Genomic DNA, 23397 nt, shown 5'->3' with positions numbered 1-23397 from the left:
AAAAATAGCTCCTCATAAATGCCAGCAGCCCACTGCCATAAGAGTTTGTGCTGGGTGTTCAGCTCAGTCACAGGGACCTCAGCCAGTGGCTCAGACCTCACGGAATCATAGAACGGTTTGGGTTAGAAAGGACCTTAAAGATCATCGAGTTCTAAGTCCACTGCAGTCAGCAGGGACACCTTCCACTACACCAGTGGCCTTGAACACTTCCAGGGATGGGGCATCCACAACTTCTCTGTGCAGTCTGTTCCAGTCCACTGCCTCCCACCACCATGCACTTGGATGGCCCCAGCAGCCTGTTCCAGACCCACAGACTGGTAGTGGCTTGCAAAAGTCCACACTTTGCAGCCTCATGTTCATCAGCCCTAATGGGATCAGGCACTCACCAAGCCCTGCGAGCTGTGAAGAAAGTGAAGATGGGGGTGCTGAGTTTCCAACCATTGGGCTCACTACAGCTGGAGAGCCAGGACCCAAATCTATTAAATTATCTTCTGTCACCTCATTCAGTACCTGTTGGGACACAAGAAAGGCAGCAAGTTACACAGGCCAGAGATTTCAGTGCAACATTGAACAACAAAACTAATGGGTGCATCCTCAAAAAGCTCTTGCATAATGCTAAATGGATCAGTCTCTTGCATACTACAGTGGTAAGTGCAGAATAAAAAGGCTCAGCCACCAGAAAACCACAGTTTGACTGCTCAGCACAGTAGGAAACTCTTCTGGAGGTCATTTACATCTCTTCAGATTTAGCTAATGTGTCTGTGTTCCCCACTTCTTTCAGCACTGGATCAGCATCAGATCCAAGTCAAACTGAATCTCTATCATCTTCCACAGTAGGTATAAATTGTTCTCAGAAACAAAACTTCTTTGTTGTGACTGAAGCTACAGTGCAGAGCCTGTGCTGAAGTTTGCATCACACTGCAGAAGTGGCAATCAAACAGGGAAAGTAAACAGAGGAAATGATTGGAAGAATGTAGAACAGAAACTGCAATAGTGCCACATCTGAATTCATTACGAACTCAGATCTTGAGCACTTTAAAACAGCTATAATAGAGTTTTCATTGGAAGAATAATTAGATCTGTAGCTCTTCAGCTTGAAAAGGGGCTGCTGAAAAAGCAGAGAGGTTCCTAGAATTATAAATGGTGTGAAGAAAATCAAACTGAACTGTGGTATTGCAAGACAGAATCACAGAATGGTAGGAGTTGGAAGGGACCTCTGGAGATCATCTAGCCTAACCCCCTGCTAAAGCAGGGGTACCCACAGCAGGTTGCTTGGGATCACAATGTCCAGGTGGATTTGGAATCTCTCCAGAGAAGGAGACTCCACAACCTCTCTGGGCAGCCTGCTCCAGGGCTCCAGCATACTCAGAGGAAGACACTTTTCCTCATCTTCAGATGGAACTGCCTGGGTTCCAGTGTGTGCTCACTGCCCCTTGTCCTGTCACTGGGTGCCACTGAAAAGAGTCTGGTCCCATCCTCTTACCCCCCACCCTTTAGTTCTTTTTGAGCATTGAGAAGATGCCCTCTGGGGCTGCTCTTCTCCAAATTAAACAGCCCTAGGTGCCTCAGCCTCTCCTCATAACAGATGCTCCACTGACACAGTGAAAGAAGAATCAGGTGGAGCAAATACAAATAATTGACTCCGTCAAATGTAAACAAAATGTTTATTAAATATGTAAAAAGGTGCAGTGAAACTGTGGAAACCACTGCTTAAGGACATTCTGAATGCCTGAAGTCCACACAGACTCAAAAGCAATAAAAAAAACCAGTTCATAGAGGAAAGAAAATCCATCAAGGACTGTAAACACAGAGATGTTTTAGTGCAGTGTCTTCCTGAGCAAAAAGTTGTCACCTGATGTTTGCCATTCTTATGGTTCTTTTCCTGGCATCCACTACTGGCCACTACAGGAAGGACACAGGCTGGCCATGTAGGAGGTCTGCTACTGCTGGTACTAGGATGGCTACTTTGCTGTAGCTGCTGGTATACTACATGGAGTTAGGTACTTACTCCGTTGCTGGCGTTTTGTGTTGAACGGCCTGATCTGTATCGTTCAAATCTGTTCAGAAAGAGAGACAAGAAACCAACAAGGGCTGTCAAAGCCACCAGGAAACAATGAAAACCACAAGTCTGTAACAAAGCCATGGCCTGTTTTGCACAGAACTTTGTTTGCTTTGGTTCAGGAGACAACCCTGAAAGCTTTAACTCCAAGCCAGGACAAAGGGAGGACAGTTGCCAAAGCTGCATTCTTGGCAGATGTGGCCACGAAGCTGACCAGCCTGATCCTGCAACCTGCAAAACTCTGCAGCCTTTGTCTTTGCTTTGGTGTTGTTTTTGTCCCATTAAGTGCTTCGTGATAGACTATTATGTGAGCCAAGGGACAGGAGCAAGATTGATGCTCCCAGCTAAGTAAGCTGAGGGCTTGCAGCAAGTCTTCCTCCCACTTAACAGCTCCCTCTTGCTGCAATCCATGTAAATGAGGAGGCCTACGCAGGGCAGCACAGCCCTACCCAGGAGAAACAATCACTGGCAGAGCCAGCTCTTAACACATTCTGGGTCAGCTCAAAGATCATCAGAGCCTATGTTCAAACACGTTGGGACTTCCTAAGAAAGAGAGGTGATGATGGTGGAGAAACAGCCTCCTAGTTCTTGGGGGAAGAAGTCTGCCGAGTCAAGATCTGGTCTCTTTTCTGCCCCTTCCCCAACCAGCTGGGCTTCTGGGGCGGCAAACCTGGACCCAGCTTTCAGGAGCTCAAAAAAGCACAGGGGGAACTACCTCCTCCCAGAGCCTGTCTAAGCCTCCTTTCCTTACACGGATTTCGCTGAGGTTCAAATGTTTCCTCATTTCAAAGCAGTAAGCTATTTAACAGTCACATAGCCCTGTGGGCTTTCTCCCACATGGACACAACACAACAGGGGATCTCAAGCAAGCTGAAATGTTTTCTTACTGTAACAGAGGAAAAGGGAGACTCTAAAGGCAGCAAACCCCAAATTCAGGCCCACATTTCCATTTTAGGAAACTGTGGGTGTCTACTATTCCTGGAAATCCAGCTCCCTTCGCTGGAAACCTGACACCTCCCACCTCCAACTTTCTCACCCAAAGGCTTATGAACCACTCGCTGGTTTCCATCCTTCCCGGTGCAGGGCAGAGCTGCTGCTTGAGTCACTGGCAGAGCTCGGTCCCCATCCTAGGAATCAACGTGATCAGTGTGGAGCTTTTGGAATGGCAGAGGAGGAACTGGAATGTATTGAAACGCTCAGACCAGCGCAGCTATTCCACAGCAAAGAGCCTGCTAACATCACTCAGCTCACCTTTCAGTGTCTAATGACTACAAATACATTAGCCCCAGGCAGCAGAGTCACAGATGGAGGAAAATAGAGAAAATATTAAGGGTGAGTAGAACAAGCCTTAGTGACAGTGACATTCTGCCACTTGTAGGATCATGCCTGTGCATGAAACAGGGACCATTTCACATAAAAAGCCACCATTTGTTTCAAAGTTTGCCCCCATCTCCTCTGAACGACTAAATCAAAGGCAAAATCGAGGCCACCGAGTCTTCCTTCCAGCCTTTGCCATGACAGCACACATCCACAGACCTAGAGCCTAATTTATTTTTAAAGGCTTGAGAAACAAAGCCCTGCGCTGAGAGCAAGGAACAAAGGGTACTCTTTAGTGCCTCCCTCCCCGGGCCTGTCATTAAGGGGAAGATTAAACTTTCCCAAGACTGCCGTATCACGTGTCACCTCCTGCAGCAGATGTGGCTGACAGAGCCTTTGTCTAACATGTCCAAAGTCCTGTGACCCACATCCCGCCCCTGGGGATGATTCCTGCAGACCAACCCTTCAACCCCTCAGCTCTGCACCAGACAGGCTCCCCCCCCCCCCCCCCCCCAAGGTTTGAAGTGCTCCTTAAAAACAAACCCATTACATGCACAAAGGTCACACCCACCTCAGCTCCCCTTGCACTGGCAAGGGAAGCAGAAAGCTCAGAGTTCAGAAGTCAGAGAGAGCTCACGGGAGCCTCCCTAAGCCAGGAAGCAGCACAAGCACTTTGTGCAGAGCCCAGGCAAGCATGGAGCTAGTAGCTGTGCTATTTATGGTCTCAAGTCCCTACATCTGTAAAGCAGCACACAACAGGCACTTCAGACACAGGGCTCTGCTAGTTCACAGAGTTTTGCCCTTCATTTTATGGCTATGCCCCACAAAATTTCAATGGCTACAAATAGAACAGAATAAAATGAAATATAAAATAAAAAATAAAATAAAATAAAATAGAAAGGGAAAGGAAAGGGAAAGGAAAGGAAAGGGAGAAAATAAAAAAGACAAAAAAAAAGACAAGAAAAAAAGAAAAGAAAACTAAAGAAAATAAAAAAGAAAAAATAAAATTAAAAAAAGAAAAGAAAAGAAGAAAAAAGACAAAACAGAAGAAAAGAGAAAAGAAAAGATGAAAAGGAAAAGGAAAGGAAAAGGAAAAGGAAAAGGAAAAGAAAAGGAAAAGAAAAGGAAAAGAAAAGGAAAAGAAAAGGAAAAGAAAAGGAAAAGAAAAGGAAAGAAAAGGAAAGGAAAGGAAAAGAAAAGAAAAAAAGAAAAGAAAAGAGAAAAGAAAAGAAAAGAAAAGAAAAGAAAAAAGAAGAAAAGAAAAGAAAAAAGAAGAAAAGAAAAGAAAAGAAAAGAAAAGAAAAGAAAAGAGAAAAGAAAAGAGAAAAGAAAAGAGAAAAGAAAAGAAAAGAAAAGAGAAAAGGAAAGAAAAGGAAATGAAAAGAAAAGAGAGAAGAAGGAAAAGAAAAGTGATAAAGGCAACAACAGAAGAAATATTACTATAAAAGAGCATAACAACACTTTGTAACTGCTTCCTGTGGTTTGGTTCTCTGCATGTGGTTATGTTGGGCCCAGATGCCAACTCTTGTCAACTGACTACTTTGCCACTGAAGAGAAAACCCAGGAGGAATGCAAAGGGCTGATGGGAAAGGTGCCCCACCTTTCGTATCGGAGGAAGACGTTGTTTAAATCATCATTCACATGCAGCAGCTCCTCTGTGACTTCTTCATTGGACACTCTTGAGATAAGCTCTACAATTCTCTGCTGCATAGCTCTACAGGTCCGGTTCAGTTCCTAGGAGGAATGCATCGTGCACACACATTCTGATAAGCAGCCAGATTTAGTTGAGCTCTGTTCCCAGCCAAATGTATCCCCCAGCTGAGAAACACTAAGACAAGTCTATCTTTGCATGATTAAATGTCACCCAAAAGCACATCTAATCAAACATGCCCTTCAAGAGACGATGGCATAAAACCTTGAGGGCCTATTTACAATTCAACATCCTGATTCTTCTTTAACTCTGAGCACTTCAGAAAATAAATATCTGTATTTCAGTGATCTGTTTTAAGAATAAAACATGTTAATACAGCAGCTTTCCAGAAGAGAGCTTTCAAGGAAAATTCAGTCTGTTCTTCTTGGCAATATCATCCTTAAAAACTGAAAGCTGCACATCAAGGTAGAATATAGGAGAGAACTAACCAGGTACACGTGGTGGAACAAGGAGGGAAAAGAGGTTCATCAGGGCTACCACAAGTAGCCAAGTGTGAGAAGTGCTGGGGACACAGAACTTGCCAGCTACTGAGAACATGAGGGAGGATGCAAAACAAGGAGCAGGAGCTTGAAAAGATGAGCACTCCACAGACACTTCAGTACTGAACTACAGACAGAAACGTTCCCTTCAACTGAGCAATGCCACAGGAAGAGACTGCCAAAAGGCAGTTTCAGAAGAAAATTGTGAAGAACATAGAGTAAGGGCATTTATTTTAGAAGCCTCTCACACCCAGGAATCTAGATTTAAGTTTGCTAAACCAGGAGTTCTCCTGCTTCCACGACATCTCTTCCATCACCAATTACTTGGCAGAATTCTTTCCTCCTGAAAGGCCTCAAGACCAAAGGTCAAACCTGATCTGTTGAGGAGGAACTACAAGAAGAGACGTGACATATGGCATGGCGCCACTGATTAGACCCATGGTTTTACTTCAATAAGCACTGACATTCCAACTAAAGCATATCCCTCTCATCTTCTGCACCACCCTCCTCTCCCCAACTCCCCCCCCCCCCCCCAGCTTCACTTCACAGCAAAAATTGAGCACTAAACAAGGATGACTTGTTGGTACACAACCTTCGGGATGAAAGCAAAAATGTGTTTGTTTTCCTTGCTTGGTCTGACATCCTAAGCTCTGGATAAATTTCACCTAGTGCAATCCAGCTGCCTTAACAGCTTGAGGAATGTGTTCTCCAATGTCAGTTTTGATCCCATCACTTTAGAAGCAGATTGTGACATTTCAGAGGGTTTGTTTGCTGCCTCTCCGAGAGGGCTGACAGTACCTATCTATTCTGCTCAGAGCTGGCTCTCTAGCAAGCTGTTTACATTTGATTGTTGGGAGAAAATGTCAGGAATTATTTAAGGAGGAGGGCTATATAAACCTCAAAGCAAGGAGTCCTTGCACGCAGCACCCAGCTTTCAAAAGACTAGCCAGCCTTTGTGATCAAAACTGGGTTGTCCCCAGCTCTGTGATTCAGATTTAGGATGCATCAGGCAGAGGAGGGAAGCGGTTGGAATAAAGCAGCGCTGCTGTCACTCCGTTTTATGATCAGGTCCTTTCACCTTACAGCTATGCTGTAAGGTTATGCTGTCAAGATGTTAGGAGTTGTTCCTGAGTGTAAGCAAACTGTTCTCTGCTGGTTTGGGCTGTGGAGGTTTCCTGGAAGCTTCTTTTGTTCTGAGCAGTCCAACCCAAACGGGCGCTAACTGAAAGGCTTCTTTATTGCAAAGCCTCTCATCGGCTGCCATGATGGCTCTGAGACAAGCACACAACACCGCTGCATGGGACAGACTTCAGGTCTTGGATGGATTTCAAACTCTGTGTATCACAGAGGGCAATTCCCTGCCTTCCTCCAAATATGTTGTGGTGAGAGCTCATCCTCCCTGCCGGAGGATCAAACCAGAAGCCTACTTCTGAAGCTATGGAAAGGCAAATACCATGTTAAGGGCAGCAGCTGGAATGCTAGATCACAGTATTCATCTGTGTTCCATGTGGTACTGTATTACTCTCCACAGTCCAAAGGCCATCCTGCTGCCACTGCCCTAGGGAAGCAAGTATGAAGCATGAGACGTGAGCTCAGCTTACACCATTTTCCCTCTTGAGATAATAAATGCTGCACTGGATTGAGGTTTTCCAGCAAAGAAATCCCTTCTGATTACCCTCCAGAGAGCATGAAACCTCTCCTGAGTTCCTGCCTTAAGACACTACCTTCAGGAGAAGCTGCAGGACATCTTCTGGAAAGACAGGTTATGTGTAATAGTTTGAGTGGCAGAGGATCCAAAGGCCCTAGGCAGTATATTGTCCAGTTAGAAACCTGGAGTGTTTGGTTTTTTCCTTCATAATACCTGGGAATGTTTTCACACTGTGTAAGTGATGGTGGAGGATGCAGAAGAAGTAGAAATGCTCAGGGTTTACAGAGCCTACAGTAATTCTAAGCTGCTTTCTGGTAAAGGAGACATTGGGAAGAAATTTTAGCTACGTGGAGAAGAAAGCACTGGAATAAGTTTCAAGGGAAGTTATGAAATCCTTGACATTGGAAGCTTTAACAAATGAAGAACATCAAGTAGGGAAACTAACCAGGGTCAAGCACAGTCCACACTCATTACATAAACCCAGCAAAACAAGGCAGTGAACTACCACCAACCCCACACCTTCCAGGGAAACTCAAGCACAGGACGGCTCAGAATCATATTTGCTACAAAACTGTTACCTGAAGTAATTCAAGGTCTGAGGAATCCTCTTGTCCAGGTACCATTTCTGTCAGCATTTCAGACATCACTTTGGTATTGCCACGGACGATATCCAGCTCGCTGCGCAGCCGGGCAATCTGCAGTGGGGCAAAAAGACAGCAGAGCACTGCACACTGTGTGCCTGAAGCAGTTCATTTTCAAGAACTGACTTTGGGATGCCTCTGGTTCAGTCTGATTTGCTATCTGAGGCTCCAGACATTCTAGCTGAGGGGTGGGAGGGGAGGATGACAAAAAAAGTGAAGATAAAAAGTTTACCCAGGAGAGAATTTCAAACAGGCATCAGGAAAAGCCCTTTGTAGGAGAGTCACTATCATCACAAACCCACATGTGCTGTGCTTGGGTGGAAGGGAAGCAACTGAAAACAGCAGCTCCAACCAGAGCTTGGTTTTAGTGCACCTTGTGTGCCTCGTGCAAGTGTGGGGAAGGCTGTACAGATTTGGAGCAGGAGATTAGGCTCTGAGGTTATTTTTGCAGAGGGAAAAGAGGATCCTGTATCGAGGCGACTGCAAGGCTGTTATGGAGGCAGACATAACTCTCTGTTAGACTTCCTGCATCTGCAAGACCTTCTGTGCCTTTCAGAAGGTGGGGCTAAGGAGAATAACTCCTAGCCTACTGGGTTGGTCTGTCAGCACAGGAGGTTTCCTAACTGCTGTCATTAGGAGCCTGGATTTTTCTGTCAATATATGAGGAAAGATCACTAAGTAGAACCAGAACTAGGAGGCAAAAGTCAAAAGGGTTAAAATTAAAGTTCCTCTGCAAAGTGGTTTCTAATTTGATCTGCTGAGAGCGTCCCCTTCAAAAGAAATCATCATCCCAGTACCTGTTCAGAATTAGCAGTGATGGGACCAGTCACATTCAGAGGTGGGGCCTGAGGAGCAGAATACGCCGTTGGAGAAGAGGAGGAGTAAGAGCTGGTGCTCATCCTTTGCTGGGACTGTGAATTGTGCATATTTGCTGCAGGATCGACTTCAGGAACGCTCTGCCACATCAGAAAGACAGGAGTTCAAACGCTGACTTGTGACAGCACTTGCTTTGTCAGCAACCCCAGGCCAAATAGGCTCAGATATAGAACATAATTGCACCTTGTGGAAAAGGTCAGCGCAGTTACGAGAACAGGCTGGCAGGCCCAGCCCAGCAACAGGCAGCTGCAGCAAAAAAATGCATGCCCGTGTCTTTTGACCCAGCCCACTGAAGTCAATCTACCTTTCCAGGAAGAGTGAGAAGGAAATAAAAGCAAGAGCCAAAGATCAATAATTATCAATTATTTGAAGCTGACAAAATCACAAAAAGGCAAAAGCTGTGATACAGAGAGGAGAATACAGAGGAGAATGTGATACAGAGGAGAATGAATTTAATTAATCTTGACACAAGAATTGTAATCTTTCAGTTCTTGATCACTTGCATTTACCACTTCAAAGATTCATTAACTCCAGTTTTCAGAATGAATAATCAGAACATCTGTGATTATTAAGTGACTTCCCAGCAGCAGCTCTGTCAACTTTCCAGACCTAACTTTTCAGAGGTGGGAAGACCTCATGTTACCATGGGATCAGCGAGAAGTTCAGAACCTGAACACCTTTAAAAGCCAGGCAGGCCTTGGCTCAGGGTTCTCACCCACTGAAACAACCATAGTTTTGAGCAAAAGAAGTATATCTCAATCACATATCCTGCTGGACTCTCTCTGAACAAATCAGTTGCATTTATCTGGTGGTTTTGTGGTATAAAGCAAGTGTGCAAGCCTCCTCCAAATGCTTTTCTCTTCTCAGAATGGTGTTTTGACTCAAGGGAGAAGATATCATTAGCTTATCAGCCTGTCAAATGCAGCTGTATTATGCCGCTCCCACATGCCTTTTCGCTATTGAAAGGGTCCTTCCAGGAGTGAGAAAACGAGCCAGTTTCAGAGAAACACAGGAGAGGAAAGAAGAATGCTTATCCAACTATTATTTGGGGAGAAAAAAACCCCCAAACAACCCTGCAGCTTACCCTCTGTGGTGTGTGTATTGGAGACAGAGCATCAAGATCTGCCATGGGAAACTCTATGCCTTTCCTCTTGAGCTCTTCATAAATATGCACTACTCCAGTCAAATCAGGGCTACTTCGAAAGGCATCAGCCCAAGCCTGGAAAACATGAGGGATTATCCATAAACCTCCCAAATGAAGCTCCAGCTCCACCCTGACCTCAGATACTGGCTACAAAAGCTTTCATGTCCTTCAGCTTCAAAGGGAAGCTGTGATCAGTAGATCTGCTCTAAAAGATCCTGCAAGTATTGTTAAGAGAGTCACGTAGACATTTCATTCAAACACAGGCAGGAACCCAGTGCACAGTAGCTGTGTCTAGCCCTTGACATCATCAAAATCTGCAAACACAAATGAAAGCCTCTTCCAGTCTCCTCTTCTTAGCAGTGATTGCATGCTGGTCTTTTCTTGCATATTCTATAGCCACCAGGACAAAAAAAAGTCTGTGTGAAAGATGAAATCGATTCATAAAGTCCTGCAATAATCTGAGGTCACCTCAATTAGATTTCTGAAACATCTTCATTTGTTGCCAAAGTGAAAAAACTCCCAAACCCCACAGCTCTCAAGTTTTCTTCAGTATTTTGTATGGCCCAAACTGAAAGACAAAAGACAGTTTCTGAGGTTCTTCCACGGTGAAACCTGCAGTCCCACGAGCAGCGGAACTAATGAAGCCTGGTTTCTTACAGAGCACAGCCAACACTCAGACACCCTGGTGTGGCAGAGAGAGCAAGTTTAAAGGGAGAATTTCCCACAGCCAGAACGCTCATAATATCTCTCCCACATGAATTCTCTGCTCTCTAAAAAGACTTCAATTCACATTTGAGCTTTTTCTTCAGTGGAAGTACCAAGTGTTTCTCTTGGCTAGCCAGCCTCTAGTACTCACGGAGCTGCGAGGAGCATAATATCTGCAAAGCCTCTGCTCCCTTTCACTTTTACTGGAAATTAGCCAAGTATTAACATTTTAGAGGAAGGGAAAAAATGAAATATTATGACTCAATTAAAAATGAAGCACTCCACAAACCCCCACACACGTGAGGGAGAGTATCAGCGTGCGGGATGCGGTACTGCGAGACGCGTGTGTGGGCTCGGAACTTAATTCATGTAGTCATCGTTTTTACACTGCATCTCTGACTATTTTTACTTTAAAAGCTGTTTTTAACCACCTTTCTTTCTTTTTTTTTTTATTTAATTGTATTTGAGAGGAGAGAAATCAAAGCTAGCAGAGCCAGATAAGAAATAATTCACAGAATCACACACAGAAGGCATTGAGTTGGAAAGGACCCTCAGAGGTCATCTCATCCAACCCCCCTGCAGCGAGCATCTCCAACTCGATCAGGTTGCTCAGGGCCCCATTGTGTTTGACCTTGAATGTCTCCAGCGAGGAGGCCCACATTTCTGGGTAACCTGTTCCAGTATTTCACCACTCTCACTGTAAAGAACTTCCTTTGATATTTAACTGCCATTCCTATTCTGTCCAGCTCTAAGAAAGAGCATTTCCTACCCTACATGCCCAGAAGACAATCCATTATCAGTTGCACACTAACAATTCTGGGTTTGCTTCTCAGCTTTGTTAAGAGTAAATTAACTGCATCAACTGTGCTGATGCAAGGCAAGTCCAAACAGCCCTATGTGAGCCAGGGAAAACAGCTCTGACTGCAAAGAGCCGTTTGGTTTCCTTGGAACTGACCTTTCAAATCATCCCTGATCTGACGGAGGTATTGACTGTACAAGTAACTCTACCCTTGCTCTTTGTCTGTGTTTTCAATTTACATAAGAAATCATCTGAATGATGCTTCTACATAATGGCTTTCCCCACTTCAGCTCTGTTTGCAGGTAAGAGTGAAAAATGTCAGGCAAGGGATGCTCTATTTAATAATGGCTCAAAAGAAATTAGAGGCAAAAGTATGCTGTGTGGCTGCCCTCAACTTCTAATGAGGCTTGTTTGTCCAGGAGGATCTGCTAATGCATCCCCTGTTTCACTGGCTTCCTATAGATTTTGTTGGAGGCACTAATGACACTGAACTCGCTTCATTTGCACTCTCCCTTCTTAATATATTCCCTCTCCTGCAACTCTCTTCCTTGGAGAAAGGAGACACTTTGATTTGTACTCCTCTTTGCCTGAGCTGGGAGCATTATCTACATTAATGCGTCTCTCAGAGGTCACAAGTAGGACTGGCTGCCATTGTCCTAAGTGCTGTCTACACACATTGTAAGACAATCCCTGTCCTAGACAGCTTACAATTCATCTAGGCAGAGTAATATTAGCTCTGCTTTACAGATAAGGAGCTACACATAGAGCTTAGGAGACTTGCCCATTGTCCAAACAAGAGTATGACAGAGGTGAGATTGAATTCAGATCTTCTAAGACTTTGGACCAGACTAGCAAAAGGTAGATACTGAAGGATGCCACTGCATAAATCCCATCTGGCACCTCAGTGTAATCAAACAGGCTAATTAAACACCACCCAAATTTGGCTGCTCAATCAGGGACCATCCCAAGCCAACTTCTCCAGTGTTGGACACTTCCTAACACAGCTATCCTCAACAGAATTTCCCACGCCACTCCAAGTCTCCCCATGCTTCATCTTTGATGACAGTGCTCAGCTCCTGGGCAGGAAGGTGGCATGACCTCTGAGCTGATACACAAGTTCTTAGCAGAGGCACAGTTAGATTTCCAAGGCCTTTCAGCAAGGTGCAGAAGGAAGCAATCTGTAATACATGCTAATGCATGTACGCTGGGAAATAGGTTGAGAAAGTGAGACGCAGGATGCTCAATAGCTCAAAATAATCAAGTCTCTAGATAAGGAATTGGATGGCAGCTTCATCAAGCCTTGCTGTGGAAGGCCCAGGAGTATAAGAGCAGTATGGCTGAAGACATTTGCTGTTTGCACAAGCTTTTTCCAAGTGCTATTAATCCTCTCATTTCTGTTCTTATTACTTCCCCGGTATCAAACTGTAAAAAGCCTACGGAAAGGGATAAATGTAACAGTGGTGGAGCAGAGCTGAGAAGAGATCAGCCCCCTGGAACAGAGTTAACTCCAACTGCAGGGAGCTCCACAGAGCAGAGTCTAAGCTGAGCGAAGCGGTCACGACACGTGGGATATTTTGGGGGTGCGTGTCCACAGGGCACCTGGAATGAGTGACTGCAATCCCTCTTCCAAACTTGTCAGGCAATCTGGGAAACAAAGTCCCCTCCCACCTCCAGCTAAAGAGACACTAACAGAACCCACCCACAGGCAACTTTCATAATTCTCAAGCTTTTTATACCAAAAGCCATTTAGAACCCAGAGTGAGGCTTTTAGCTCTGCTGCACTAAGTCTACTCAGATAAAGCTTTTCAGTGCACCCAGACTGCAGATTTTTTGGTTAGGTTACAAGCACTTCCATCTTAGCTGCACTGATGACTGGGAATCTGCTTAAATCCAGGACCCAGTGTAACCAGCATTCTCTAAGAGTCTCTAGCAGAGCAAGCAGCATGAAGACACACACAGTTTCTCTTCACAGGACAGTATTTATGGTCAGACTCAATGATCTTAAAGGTCTCTTCCAACCAAAATGATTTTATGATTCTATGATTTGACCTCATTTCCTGGTCACTGCATGCAGCAGCAGGCTGACACCCAAGGGCTCAGTCAGATGCACCAGAATTAATTAATTCATTTTGTGTTGTTTTGTTTTTTCCCCCTAAAGCCTTGAGATCAGAGACCAGAGATAAAGGACCCCCATGCAATGCCCACCTAATTCCACCCCCCTCAGCCTGTTCCCTGTTCAGAAATCACTTCTTTACATAGCCATGCTCTACAGATGTCCTGTCTGTGCATCCAAACAACAAATACAGCAGCTGAAATTCAGCTCCATGCTTTGCCACAAAAAAATCAGAAGGATATTTGGGAAACAAAGCTGTGGCTTTGCAAACACCTTCCCACAAGGAACACTGCAGCAGGTTTCTATCATTTTAAGCACGCAGTGTCTTTCCAGTCTCTGGTGTATGCAATAGCCTGTAGGAGCTTAGTGATAAAGCTTCCTATAATTGTCAGATTTCCTCCAGGCAGGCACCAATGTTTCCTCATGTGTTGCTAATGGTTTGTGGAATTAAAGTGGCTGTTTATTGTTATGCTGCACAGAAGGAGAAGCAGCAGACAGGCCTGGGTCTGAACTTCCCCACTGCAGGCAAGGATCTGACAGTGCACAATAACCAAAGAAAACACACCCAAACCATTTTAACTCCTATATGGTCAGTTACTTTTCAATAACCCTCTTTCAAAGGAATTCAGAATGCTTTCTAATGGAGGGAAACAGTTCCATTTTACGGGCAGAGAAACACACACAGCAAAGCAAGCGTTCTGCAACTCAGCAAAAGCGTGAGCCTCTGAAACTTCCTTGCCTCAGAGGACAAGCCCATCACAGAAGCAGGGCTCCAGCTTCTGGATGTGACTGTCAAATGGCAAAGTCACCCATTTATCTTCTTTTGGGGAGACTGTTTGCAAGGGCATGTAGCAATAGAACAAGGGGCAAGGGTTTTAAACTAGAGAAAGGGTAGATTGAAAGAAGTTCTTTACTATGACGGTGGTGGAACGCTGGAACAGGTTGCCCAGAGAGGTGGCAGAGGCCCCATCCTTGGAGACATTCAAGGTCTAGGGTGCATTAAGAGAAGTGTGTCCAGCAGATCCAGGGAGGTTCTCCTGCCCCTCTACTCTGCCCTGGTGAGACCTCACCTGGAGTATTGCATCCAGTTCTGGGCTTCCCAGTTCAGGGATCTACTTGAAAGAGTCCAACAGGGAGCTATGAGGATGATGAAGGGACTGCAACACTGCCTTGTGAGGATAGGCTAAGAGCCCTGGGGCTGTTTACTCTGAAGAAGACTCAGAGGGGATTTAATAAATATCTGAGGGCTGGGGGTCAGGAGGGAGGGGACAGGCTCTGCTCACTTGCACCCTGTGACAGGACGAGGGGCAATGGATATAAACTACAGCACAGGAGGTTCCACCTCAACATGAGGAGGAATTCCTCACTGTGAGGGTCACAGAGCACTGGAACAGGCTGCCCAGAAAGGTTGTGGAGTCTCCTCCTCTGGAAACTTTCAAGACCTATCTGGATGTGTTCCTGTGTGACCTGTGCTAGATTCTATGGTCCTGCTCTGGCAGGGGGGTTGGACTCGATGGCCCCTTGAGGTCCCTTCAAACCCCTAACATCTTGTGAGCCTGTGAACGTCAGGCTTGGTGAGGCTCTGAGCAACGTGATGTACCTGGGGATGTCCCTGATGACTGCAGGAGGGGTGGACTAGGTGACCTTTAGATGTGCTTCTCCAACCAGTGCATTCTACAATTCCACAACTAATTCCTCATGGTTTAGAAGAGAGTGGTACCTCTCTAACTAGAATCCAGACATTTCTCTCTGGCTGAAAACCCGGATGCATGTGCTCTTCCCTGCTCTTCCCTGCCAAGCTGGAGACGCTGTTTGTTTTCACCTGTAAAAACCTTGCCACATCTTTAATGCTGACAGCGTGTTCAGCGGTGCGTGGCAGCGAGGCAGACACTCCTTATTTCAGGCAGCAACATATGAATGCAGAGACAGGCTGTGTACCTGGATCAGTGCTAGTACTTTGTCCTGTACAATAGTGGGGGGATTATTCTTGGGTGAGATGATTTTCACCAGAACACCGTCGATGAAGTCGCGGTTGGCCACCAAGACGTGAAAGCGATGGCCGCAGTTCTTCACACAGGTCTCCAACACCTAAATGCAGACACACAAAATAGTCACTGTTGGAGCAAAGCTTGATCACACACACAGCCTCTTGGCTGGTTTCAGATTTTAGGGGTTTATTTTATTTTAAAAGTGTTGGTGGGAGAGAGAGAAGATAGAGGAGACTCTACAGTTACACTCTGAATCCTCCTTTTCTTCCTCAGTTCCCTAGTACCAGGTGACAGAATGAGAGGAGATGGCTTCAAATTGTGCCAGGGAGGTTTAGATTGGATATCAGGAAAAATGTCTTTACTGAAAGGGTGGTCAGGCATTGGAATAGATTGCCCAGGGAGGTGTTAAAAAAACACCTAGACATGGTGCTTTGGGACATGGTTTAATAGCCATGGCGGTGTTAGGTTGATGATTGGGCTCAATGATTCTATGAATTTTCTGACAAAGCTTCCTCTCCACACAGACATTCTGTGTACCTCACCCACCAGGAACCTCCTGGACACTTCTGTGATCTGCTTTTGGCTGTTCTAAGGCAAAGACATGGAAGTTTCTTCAGCTTCAAAGAAGAAATGTCCAACCTGTGCAGCTGAACAGCTTAGCACAAAGCATCACATCAAGAGCAGGTAAGACAGAGGACATCCTGTCACAGTGAGATATTACTGTGCTCTGGCACTCCACCATTTCTTATGTACCTGGCACACAGCTGGACCCGGTTGCTCTGAGCTATAAGTTGTGTTCTAGAGGTGGGGGAATTCAGGTGAATGATCTTCACTCATTCAAAACACTCCCTGGTGAATGCTCTGACAGGTTATACTTTGACACATTTTCCCCCTGCAACCTAGCTAGAGGCACCTTTCACTTGCCATTCAACTGCCATGGAAGAACAGCTGTTGGTTTTTCTCTGAAGAACATGATTAGCATGGAGATAAATCTGAGGCGTCACTTCTCCTCACAGCCATGCCTAATAACCACTGTGACTCTGGATCTGAGGAGTCTGTAATTACTCTCCTCCTTCAGCTGCTTTCATCAGCCATGATGACACAGACTCACCGCTGATGAATTCCGCTCTTTCCCTGCACAATGGATAACCTCTGCTTTGGCCTTTGGTAATCTGTCAAAATGACAATCCAGGAGAGGGAATGGCAAGAAGACAGAGAGCACAGACATGTTTCTTCAGGGAGAGGCAACGAGAGCTGTGGGAAAGGATCACACAGATCACCTACCCACGGCACTGCAACTCCATCTAGTCAGTGCTGCTCATCCCTCAGACTGCTGCCCAGCACCGCGCGGTCAGGAGCGCTGCACTACCCGGGAAACCCCTGGCCACAGCCAGCACTGGAAAAGGTCACTGGCAAATTATCTCACACCTTAGCAGTGCTGCCTAAATGCACAGAATATAATTTACACTTTATTGAGTGAAATTAGATCAGCATAAATTAAAGGGAGTCTCCTACAGAGATCCATTCACAAGGGAAATTGCGCATCAGCTACTTATGAGGCTGCAAATGTGGCAAGTTCATCATCCTCCCTTGCAGACATGCCCACAGCTCTTGTTTTGAAGTGGAGAAATGGTTGGACACAGGGAGATGAGAGTGAAAGGGAAAGCCCCAAAGGGTACACAAACTCATTTGGGCTACTCTAACTTTCCTCAGTCAGTACTTGGAATGAATAAGAGCCCCGAAACAAATGGCAGAAATCAGTTGAGTCAGAAAAATGCTATGCAAAGCTTCCAGCATCCTCCTCCAAGGAAGTGAGGAGGCAATTGGAAAGAAGAAAAGGGCAGAGCTGTGGCTGTTAGAGCAAATAGTGTGTACATTCAAGAGAGTGCCAGCAAAAGGAAAAGGGCAAAAGCAAAGGGTTCTGCCCTTCTGAGGCCTTCCAGCCTGCCCCTACTCACCGTCAGTGCCAGCATGACCTCTCTGTAATTTTTGTTTCCATTCAGCCTCTTCTTCAGCGCTCGAATGGCATCCTTTGGTCTGAAGCAGAAACACAACATTCTTAAAAGATTCAGACATGCTTTTCACATGCCATATACTGCAGAGAGAGAAATCCTTCACCATGTGTTAATGCCAGATTACTTGACTGCAACCAAACTGGGGTCACATAGAGTTATGTGAGGAGAGAGAATGCCACAGCAGTCAAGACCAGAGCAACGCCCGAGGCCTCCAAAAAGGCAGGATATTGATCAAGCAGGAGAGATTGACAGGCACTCAGAAAAAGGCCCAGGGCAGAAGATCAGTTCTCCTGCACACTGCAGGCAGCAGGGATTTTCTGATGCTGAAGGAGATGAAGCTCTCCATTCAGACAGCGGTAATTAATAGCGTTGCAGCACTGCAAAGAGATGCACCTCTGAAAAGGAGAACCCCAGAAGCACAAACTGGGGACTCCTCCAATAACACATTTTTCATGCCAGCCTTCCCAAACAGAGACCAAACACAGACAGTCCTGCATCATACAGTGGTTTTCTGAAATACCCAAGGAGCATGGAAACTGAGCAGCTCACTGCAAACTGCATTTGAACTACGAGCACCTGTCCCTGGACGTTGCACCTCCTGCTGTGCTGAGTACAGCTGGGTGAAGACTGTGTTCATGAACCCTGCAGTTAGCTGCAATAGCACATACCCTTCCTCTGTCTCGTTGATAATGTCACAGATCTCCATGTTGAGTGTCCAATCTTCACTCTGCAGAGAGCCATCTGTGGCCTTTTCTGGAAGGTAAAGAAAAAGAAAGCTTTTTGCCCCCTTCCTGATCAGGCACTCGATGCCAATCCAGCTTCAGTTACTTTGAGCTGAAACTATCCAGTGAAAGAAAGACAGGGATAATAAAAGTCCCCACTGACTGTAAGCAATGTCAAACCTTCCCTCCTGGTTTTAGGGATCAGCATAGAGGTTTTCAGACAGAATCAATTAATCCTCAAGCTCATTACCTTCAGCCCACATAGATTGGCTGTTCTTCAAAGACTCCTGAATTCCTGGGAGAGCAGGAAAATGTCAGCTAATTCCAATTTAAACTTCTCAGATACTGCATTGTTGGCAAGTTATGAAGCAGGAAAATCTCCCCAAAATCAACATGACCTCCTCCTGGTTTTAGCAGATAATACCTCCAGACACATTGAGGGAGGAAAGAGCAACTTGGGAGACAGAATTCAAGGAAGTCCAGAACTTCAGCATGAAAAGAACTACCACAGAGGAAAACATATCATAGAATCATAGAATGGGTTGGGTTGGAAGGAACCTTAAAGATCACCTAGTTCCAATGCCCCTGCCATGGGCAGGGACACCTTCCACTAGACCAGGCTGCTCACGGCCCCATCCAACCTGTCCTTGAACACTGTGAGGGAGGAGGCATCCACCACCTCCTTGGACAACTTGTTACAATGCCTCTTCCTAATCTCCAGTCTAATTCTTCCCTCTTCCAGCTTGAAGCCATTGCCCCTCATCCCATCACAAGAAGCCCTTGTAAAAAGTCCCTCCCCAGCTTTCCTGTAGCTCCCTTCAAGTACTGGAAGGCCTTTATAAGGTCTCCCCAGAGCCTTCTCTTCTCCAGGCTGAACAGCCCCAACTCTCAGCCTATGCCCACAGGGGAGTTGTTCCAGCCCTCTGATCATCTTCATGGCCTCCTCCGGACCGGCTCCAACAGTTTGATGTCCTCCTCCTGTTGGTACAAAACCACCATAGGGCTCCAGAATTGGATGTGGTACTCCAGGTGAGGTCTCACAAGAGGAGAAGAAGGGGAGAATCACCTTATCCTGCTGGTCATGGCATCTCAGGTCATGATATCACTCTTGGGCCCCCATTTTTGCCCAGCATCCTTTAACTCCTGGGCCATGGTCCCTAAATACTACTTGCCAGGGGACTAGGCACTGTCCCCGCACTGTCCTCACTCTCCTATCCGTGCTGGGGCTGTGTACACATCTCCTGAATCCCAAACGCTCCCTCGCTCTCTGTGTGGCAGGTAAGTCACTCGGCATCAGACTAAATTCTAGGGGAAGGATGACCTATAGCACTGTGACAGCAGCAGATGTCAGCTCTTGGCAGTTTAATTTATAGACGTCTGCGAGAGCAGCATAACCATAACTTCAAGTAATCACTTGACAAGAACGATTTCCTCCTTGGGATTTCCTCCTAAATCAATGTACTTCTGTCTGGTGGTGCCCAGAACATCCCCTGGATTTTTCACACTTCTCAAAGCCAGTCTGTGTTACACTCCCCACAGGCAGCAATGTTACTGAGCTGAACAGAAAGCCTGCCACCAGAGAGACCTCAAAAGAACACAGAATACAGAATTAACCAGGTTGGAAAAGACCTTCAAGATTATGGAGTCTAACCTACCACCCAACACCATCTAATCAGCTAAGCCATGGCACCAAGTGCCTCATCCAGGCTCTTTTTAAACATTTCCAGGGATGGGGACTCCACCACCTCCCTGGGCAGCACATTCCAGTGGCCAATCTCTCTTGCTGGGAAGAATTTCTTTCCTAACATCCAGCCTAAACCTCCCCTGGTGCAGCTTGAGACTGTGTCCTCTTGTTCTGGTGCTGGTTACCTGGGAGAAGAGACCAACCCCCACCTGGCTACAACCTCCCTTCAGGTAGTTGTAGAGAGCAAGAAGGTCTCCCCTGAGCCTCCTCTTCTGCAGGCTAAGCAACCCCAGCTCCCTCAGCCTCTCCTCACAGGGCTGTGCTCCAGACCCCTCCCCAGCTTCGTTGCCCTTCTCTGGACACCTTCCAGCAACTCAACATCTTTCCTAAACTGAGGGGCTCAGAACTGGACACAAGACTCAAGGTGTGGCCTAAAAAGGGGACCCTTCAAGCCAAACATGACCTTCCTTGCTAAGTTAGTCCAGGTTTTCCTCCAGATCCCTGGCACCCAGTGCATTTTTAATTAAGGGGGAAAAAAACCCAACCCAACCAAACTTCTAAATATTTGAAAGCAGAAATAAAATCACAGGAACCACCTTCCCCAACTACCCTTCTGTCTTTACACCAGCCCCTGAGCAGTCCCCCCAGAACAAGGCAGATTTTGGAGGAGAAAACCAGCTTCCAAAGACATCACACATCTCTCTCTCTGTTTACCAACAATGTTTTTTCCATTAACATTTCTGTCACAGTGACTGAGGATGCAGATGCCCACAGGCCATAATTATGGGCCATTATTTGGACAAAGACTCTGTGTCTGGGTAATTCAAGTTGCAGTGACTTGTCTACAGCAGAATGGAGGCTAAAGCAGCTCCACCAAGGACAGTAATTACAGAAGCCTGAGACAAACCAGACAGCTGTGCAAAATCCAAGCAGAGTGCTGAGAAGAAGCCATTTCTCTCCAGAATGGAGAGTACAGCATGGAAAAGGAGGTTATGGAACAGGAGACAACTCTTTGCAGGCCCTGCTTCCCATTCAGACAGGCTGGGCTGCAAGGCACTGGAGCTCACCCATCAGGGAAGTCGTAGTGGCTGCAAAGCTCCAAGCTGTGCCATCTTCACCTCTGGGTTATCTTCAGCCATCACCACCTCCTGGTCGAGTTCACTTTGGCAACAAAAAGCCTTTCTGCTTGAGGACCCTCAGAGAGATGCATGGCTCCCAAAATGTCCAATAAATCACACAATCACAGACTGGTTTGGATGGAAAGGGACATGTAAAGGTCACCTAGTCCAACCCTCCTGCAGTCAGCAGAAACATTTGCAACTAGAGCAGGTTGCTCACAGCCCCAACCAACCTGACCTGGAATGATTCCAGGGATGGAGCTTCTGCCACCTCTCTGGACAGCCTGGGCCAAAGTCTCACCACCCTCAGTGTAAAAAATGTCTTCCTTCCCTCCAGACTGAATGTCCCTCTTCTAGTTTAAACCATCACCCCTTGTCTTGTCACAACAGGCCCTGTTAAAAAGCCTCTCCCCAGCTTTCTGATAGAACTCTCTAAGTACTGAAAGGCCACCAGAAGGTCTCCCAGTAAATACTGGACAGGTTAATGACTATTTTTAATGCATTGTACTTAGGCAAAGTTAGGCAGGGGTTCCCTTCAGGAAGAGCAGAGGCAGAGCTTTCTAATATTGTCTGGGATACAGGAATTCATCTCTGTGCAAAGCTACCTGTAACAATCAGTTTAATTAGCTGCATCCTGCTCTTATACTGGACACAAAGGTTTATTGCTATGGAATGTGCTCTGCTTTCACCTCCACATAGTCCTTGTTGCTTAGGAAAACATTTTATTTAACATTGGGGGGTGGAAGTTAGTATTCATATATATATATATTTAATCTCTTCATCTGCTCTGCTGGAGAAGGTGATTTCCAAAGCTCAAGGGATTTACAAGCACAGTGCTGCAAAATGAGAGATTAGGTCTTAAATAGAGGGTGTTCCTTAATCTGGGTGAGCAATTTGTTTTCTTAACCTAAAACTGCATTACCAAACACGTGTGTCCTTGGCAGCATTTGGCATCAGGCAGCCCCTGACCAGGGCTGGTCCTCCCTGGTTCTGCTCTCCCCCTTTACAAAGGTTTGCAGTGGTAGGACGAGGGGCAATGCTTTGAAATGAGAGGAGATTGAGATTGGATGTTAGGAACAAGTTCTGCATCATGAGGGTGCTGGAACACTGCAACAGGTTGCCCAGGGAGGTAGTTGAGGCCACATCCCTGGAGCTATCCAAGGTCATACTCAAGGCTCTGAGCAACCTGATCTAATGGAGGATGTCCCTGCTGAATGTAGGGGAGTTGGACTGGATGACCTATGGAGGTCCCTTCCAACCCAAACCATTGCAGGATTCTGTGCTTCTTTATAAATGCTTGTGGAGCAGAGAGAGCAGGGTGAGGAGGAGCTGCTGCTGCAGCACTGTCAGAGGGTAGCACTGAACACTTGTCGAGGGTCCCAACAACCTCACTCATGTTTCCTCTCTGAGATCATAGAATCAGAGAGTGGTTTGGGTTTAAAGGGAACTGAAAAGGTCATCTAGTCCAAACCCTCTACAGTCAGCAGGGCCATCTGCAACTAGAGCAGGTTGCTCCCAGCCCCAAACACCCTGAGCTGGAATGATTTCAGAGATGGGGCATCTCCCACCTCTCTGGACAGCCCGGGCCAGTGTCTCACCACCCTCAAGGTAAAAAATTTCTTCCTTCTCTCTAGTCTGAATCTCTCTCAGTTTCAAATCATCACCCCTTGGCCTGTCACAACAGGCCCTGCTGGAAAGTCTGTCTCCAGGTTTCTGTTGGCCACTTTAAAGTACTGAAAGGCCACCAAAAGGTCTCCCTGGAGCTTTCTCTTCTCCAAGCTGAACAAACCCAACTCTCTCAGCTTGGCCTCACAGCAGAGGATTTCCAGCCCTTCCATCATTGCTGTGGCCTCCTCTGGCCCTGCTCCAACAGGTTCCTGTCTCTCCTGTGCTGAGGACTCCAGAGATGGCCCCAGCACTGCAGGTGGGGTCTTACCAGAGTGGAGCAGAGCAGCATCTCCTCCCTCCACCAGCTTCCCATGCTACTAGGGATGCAGCCCAGGCCACGGGTGGGTCTGGGCTATGAGTACACACTGCCAGCTCACATCCAGCTTTTAATCCACCAGTAACCCCAAGCCCTTCTCTGCTCCCAGGCCGCTGGGGAAAACAATCTCCCCTTTGTCCCAGACAGTCACCACCTTTTGGTTTCTTGCATGGCAGCTCTTCAGTTGGAGTACCACGTGGTGGAGGCTGCGTGGGGTTCAGATGGACCTGCTGTCTTCTGGAGAATCAGTTCTCTCTCCCCTGGGTAATTTTTAATTCGAATAAGAGTCAGAAGCTAATTTTAGTCTCTTCTGCAGCGACACAGAGCACAGGAGCGCGGTGGCGGCAGTCGTTTGTCCTTTGTAGGGTGTTTGACCCAGATTTTCTGCTGCGGT

General features: G+C 46.3%; 1 protein-coding gene across 4 annotated transcripts in view; it reads right to left on the bottom strand.

Annotated features, from left to right (window-relative positions):
- TOM1L2 (target of myb1 like 2 membrane trafficking protein) overlaps positions 1 to 23397 on the bottom strand; it is a 68877-nt gene that overhangs the window by 21813 nt on the left and 23667 nt on the right. For all 4 annotated transcript variants that reach the window (XM_054180280.1, XM_054180281.1, XM_009896714.2 and 1 more), the window contains exons 2-10: positions 18164 to 18248; positions 17439 to 17517; positions 15431 to 15580; positions 9816 to 9950; positions 8653 to 8811; positions 7793 to 7909; positions 4977 to 5110; positions 2009 to 2057; positions 387 to 510 (exon numbers count right to left, since the gene is read on the bottom strand). In XM_054180280.1, the coding sequence (XP_054036255.1) occupies positions 387 to 510; positions 2009 to 2057; positions 4977 to 5110; positions 7793 to 7909; positions 8653 to 8811; positions 9816 to 9950; positions 15431 to 15580; positions 17439 to 17517; positions 18164 to 18248 (1032 nt within the window). The remainder of the gene's footprint in view (positions 1 to 386; positions 511 to 2008; positions 2058 to 4976; positions 5111 to 7792; positions 7910 to 8652; positions 8812 to 9815; positions 9951 to 15430; positions 15581 to 17438; positions 17518 to 18163; positions 18249 to 23397) is intronic.

Source organism: Dryobates pubescens, chromosome 4 (genome assembly GCF_014839835.1).
Source record: "Dryobates pubescens isolate bDryPub1 chromosome 4, bDryPub1.pri, whole genome shotgun sequence".
NCBI classification, from domain to species: domain Eukaryota; kingdom Metazoa; phylum Chordata; class Aves; order Piciformes; family Picidae; genus Dryobates; species Dryobates pubescens.
The sequence above is the reverse complement of the archived record's forward strand: the minus strand, read 5'-3'. Positions and strand labels throughout refer to the sequence as shown.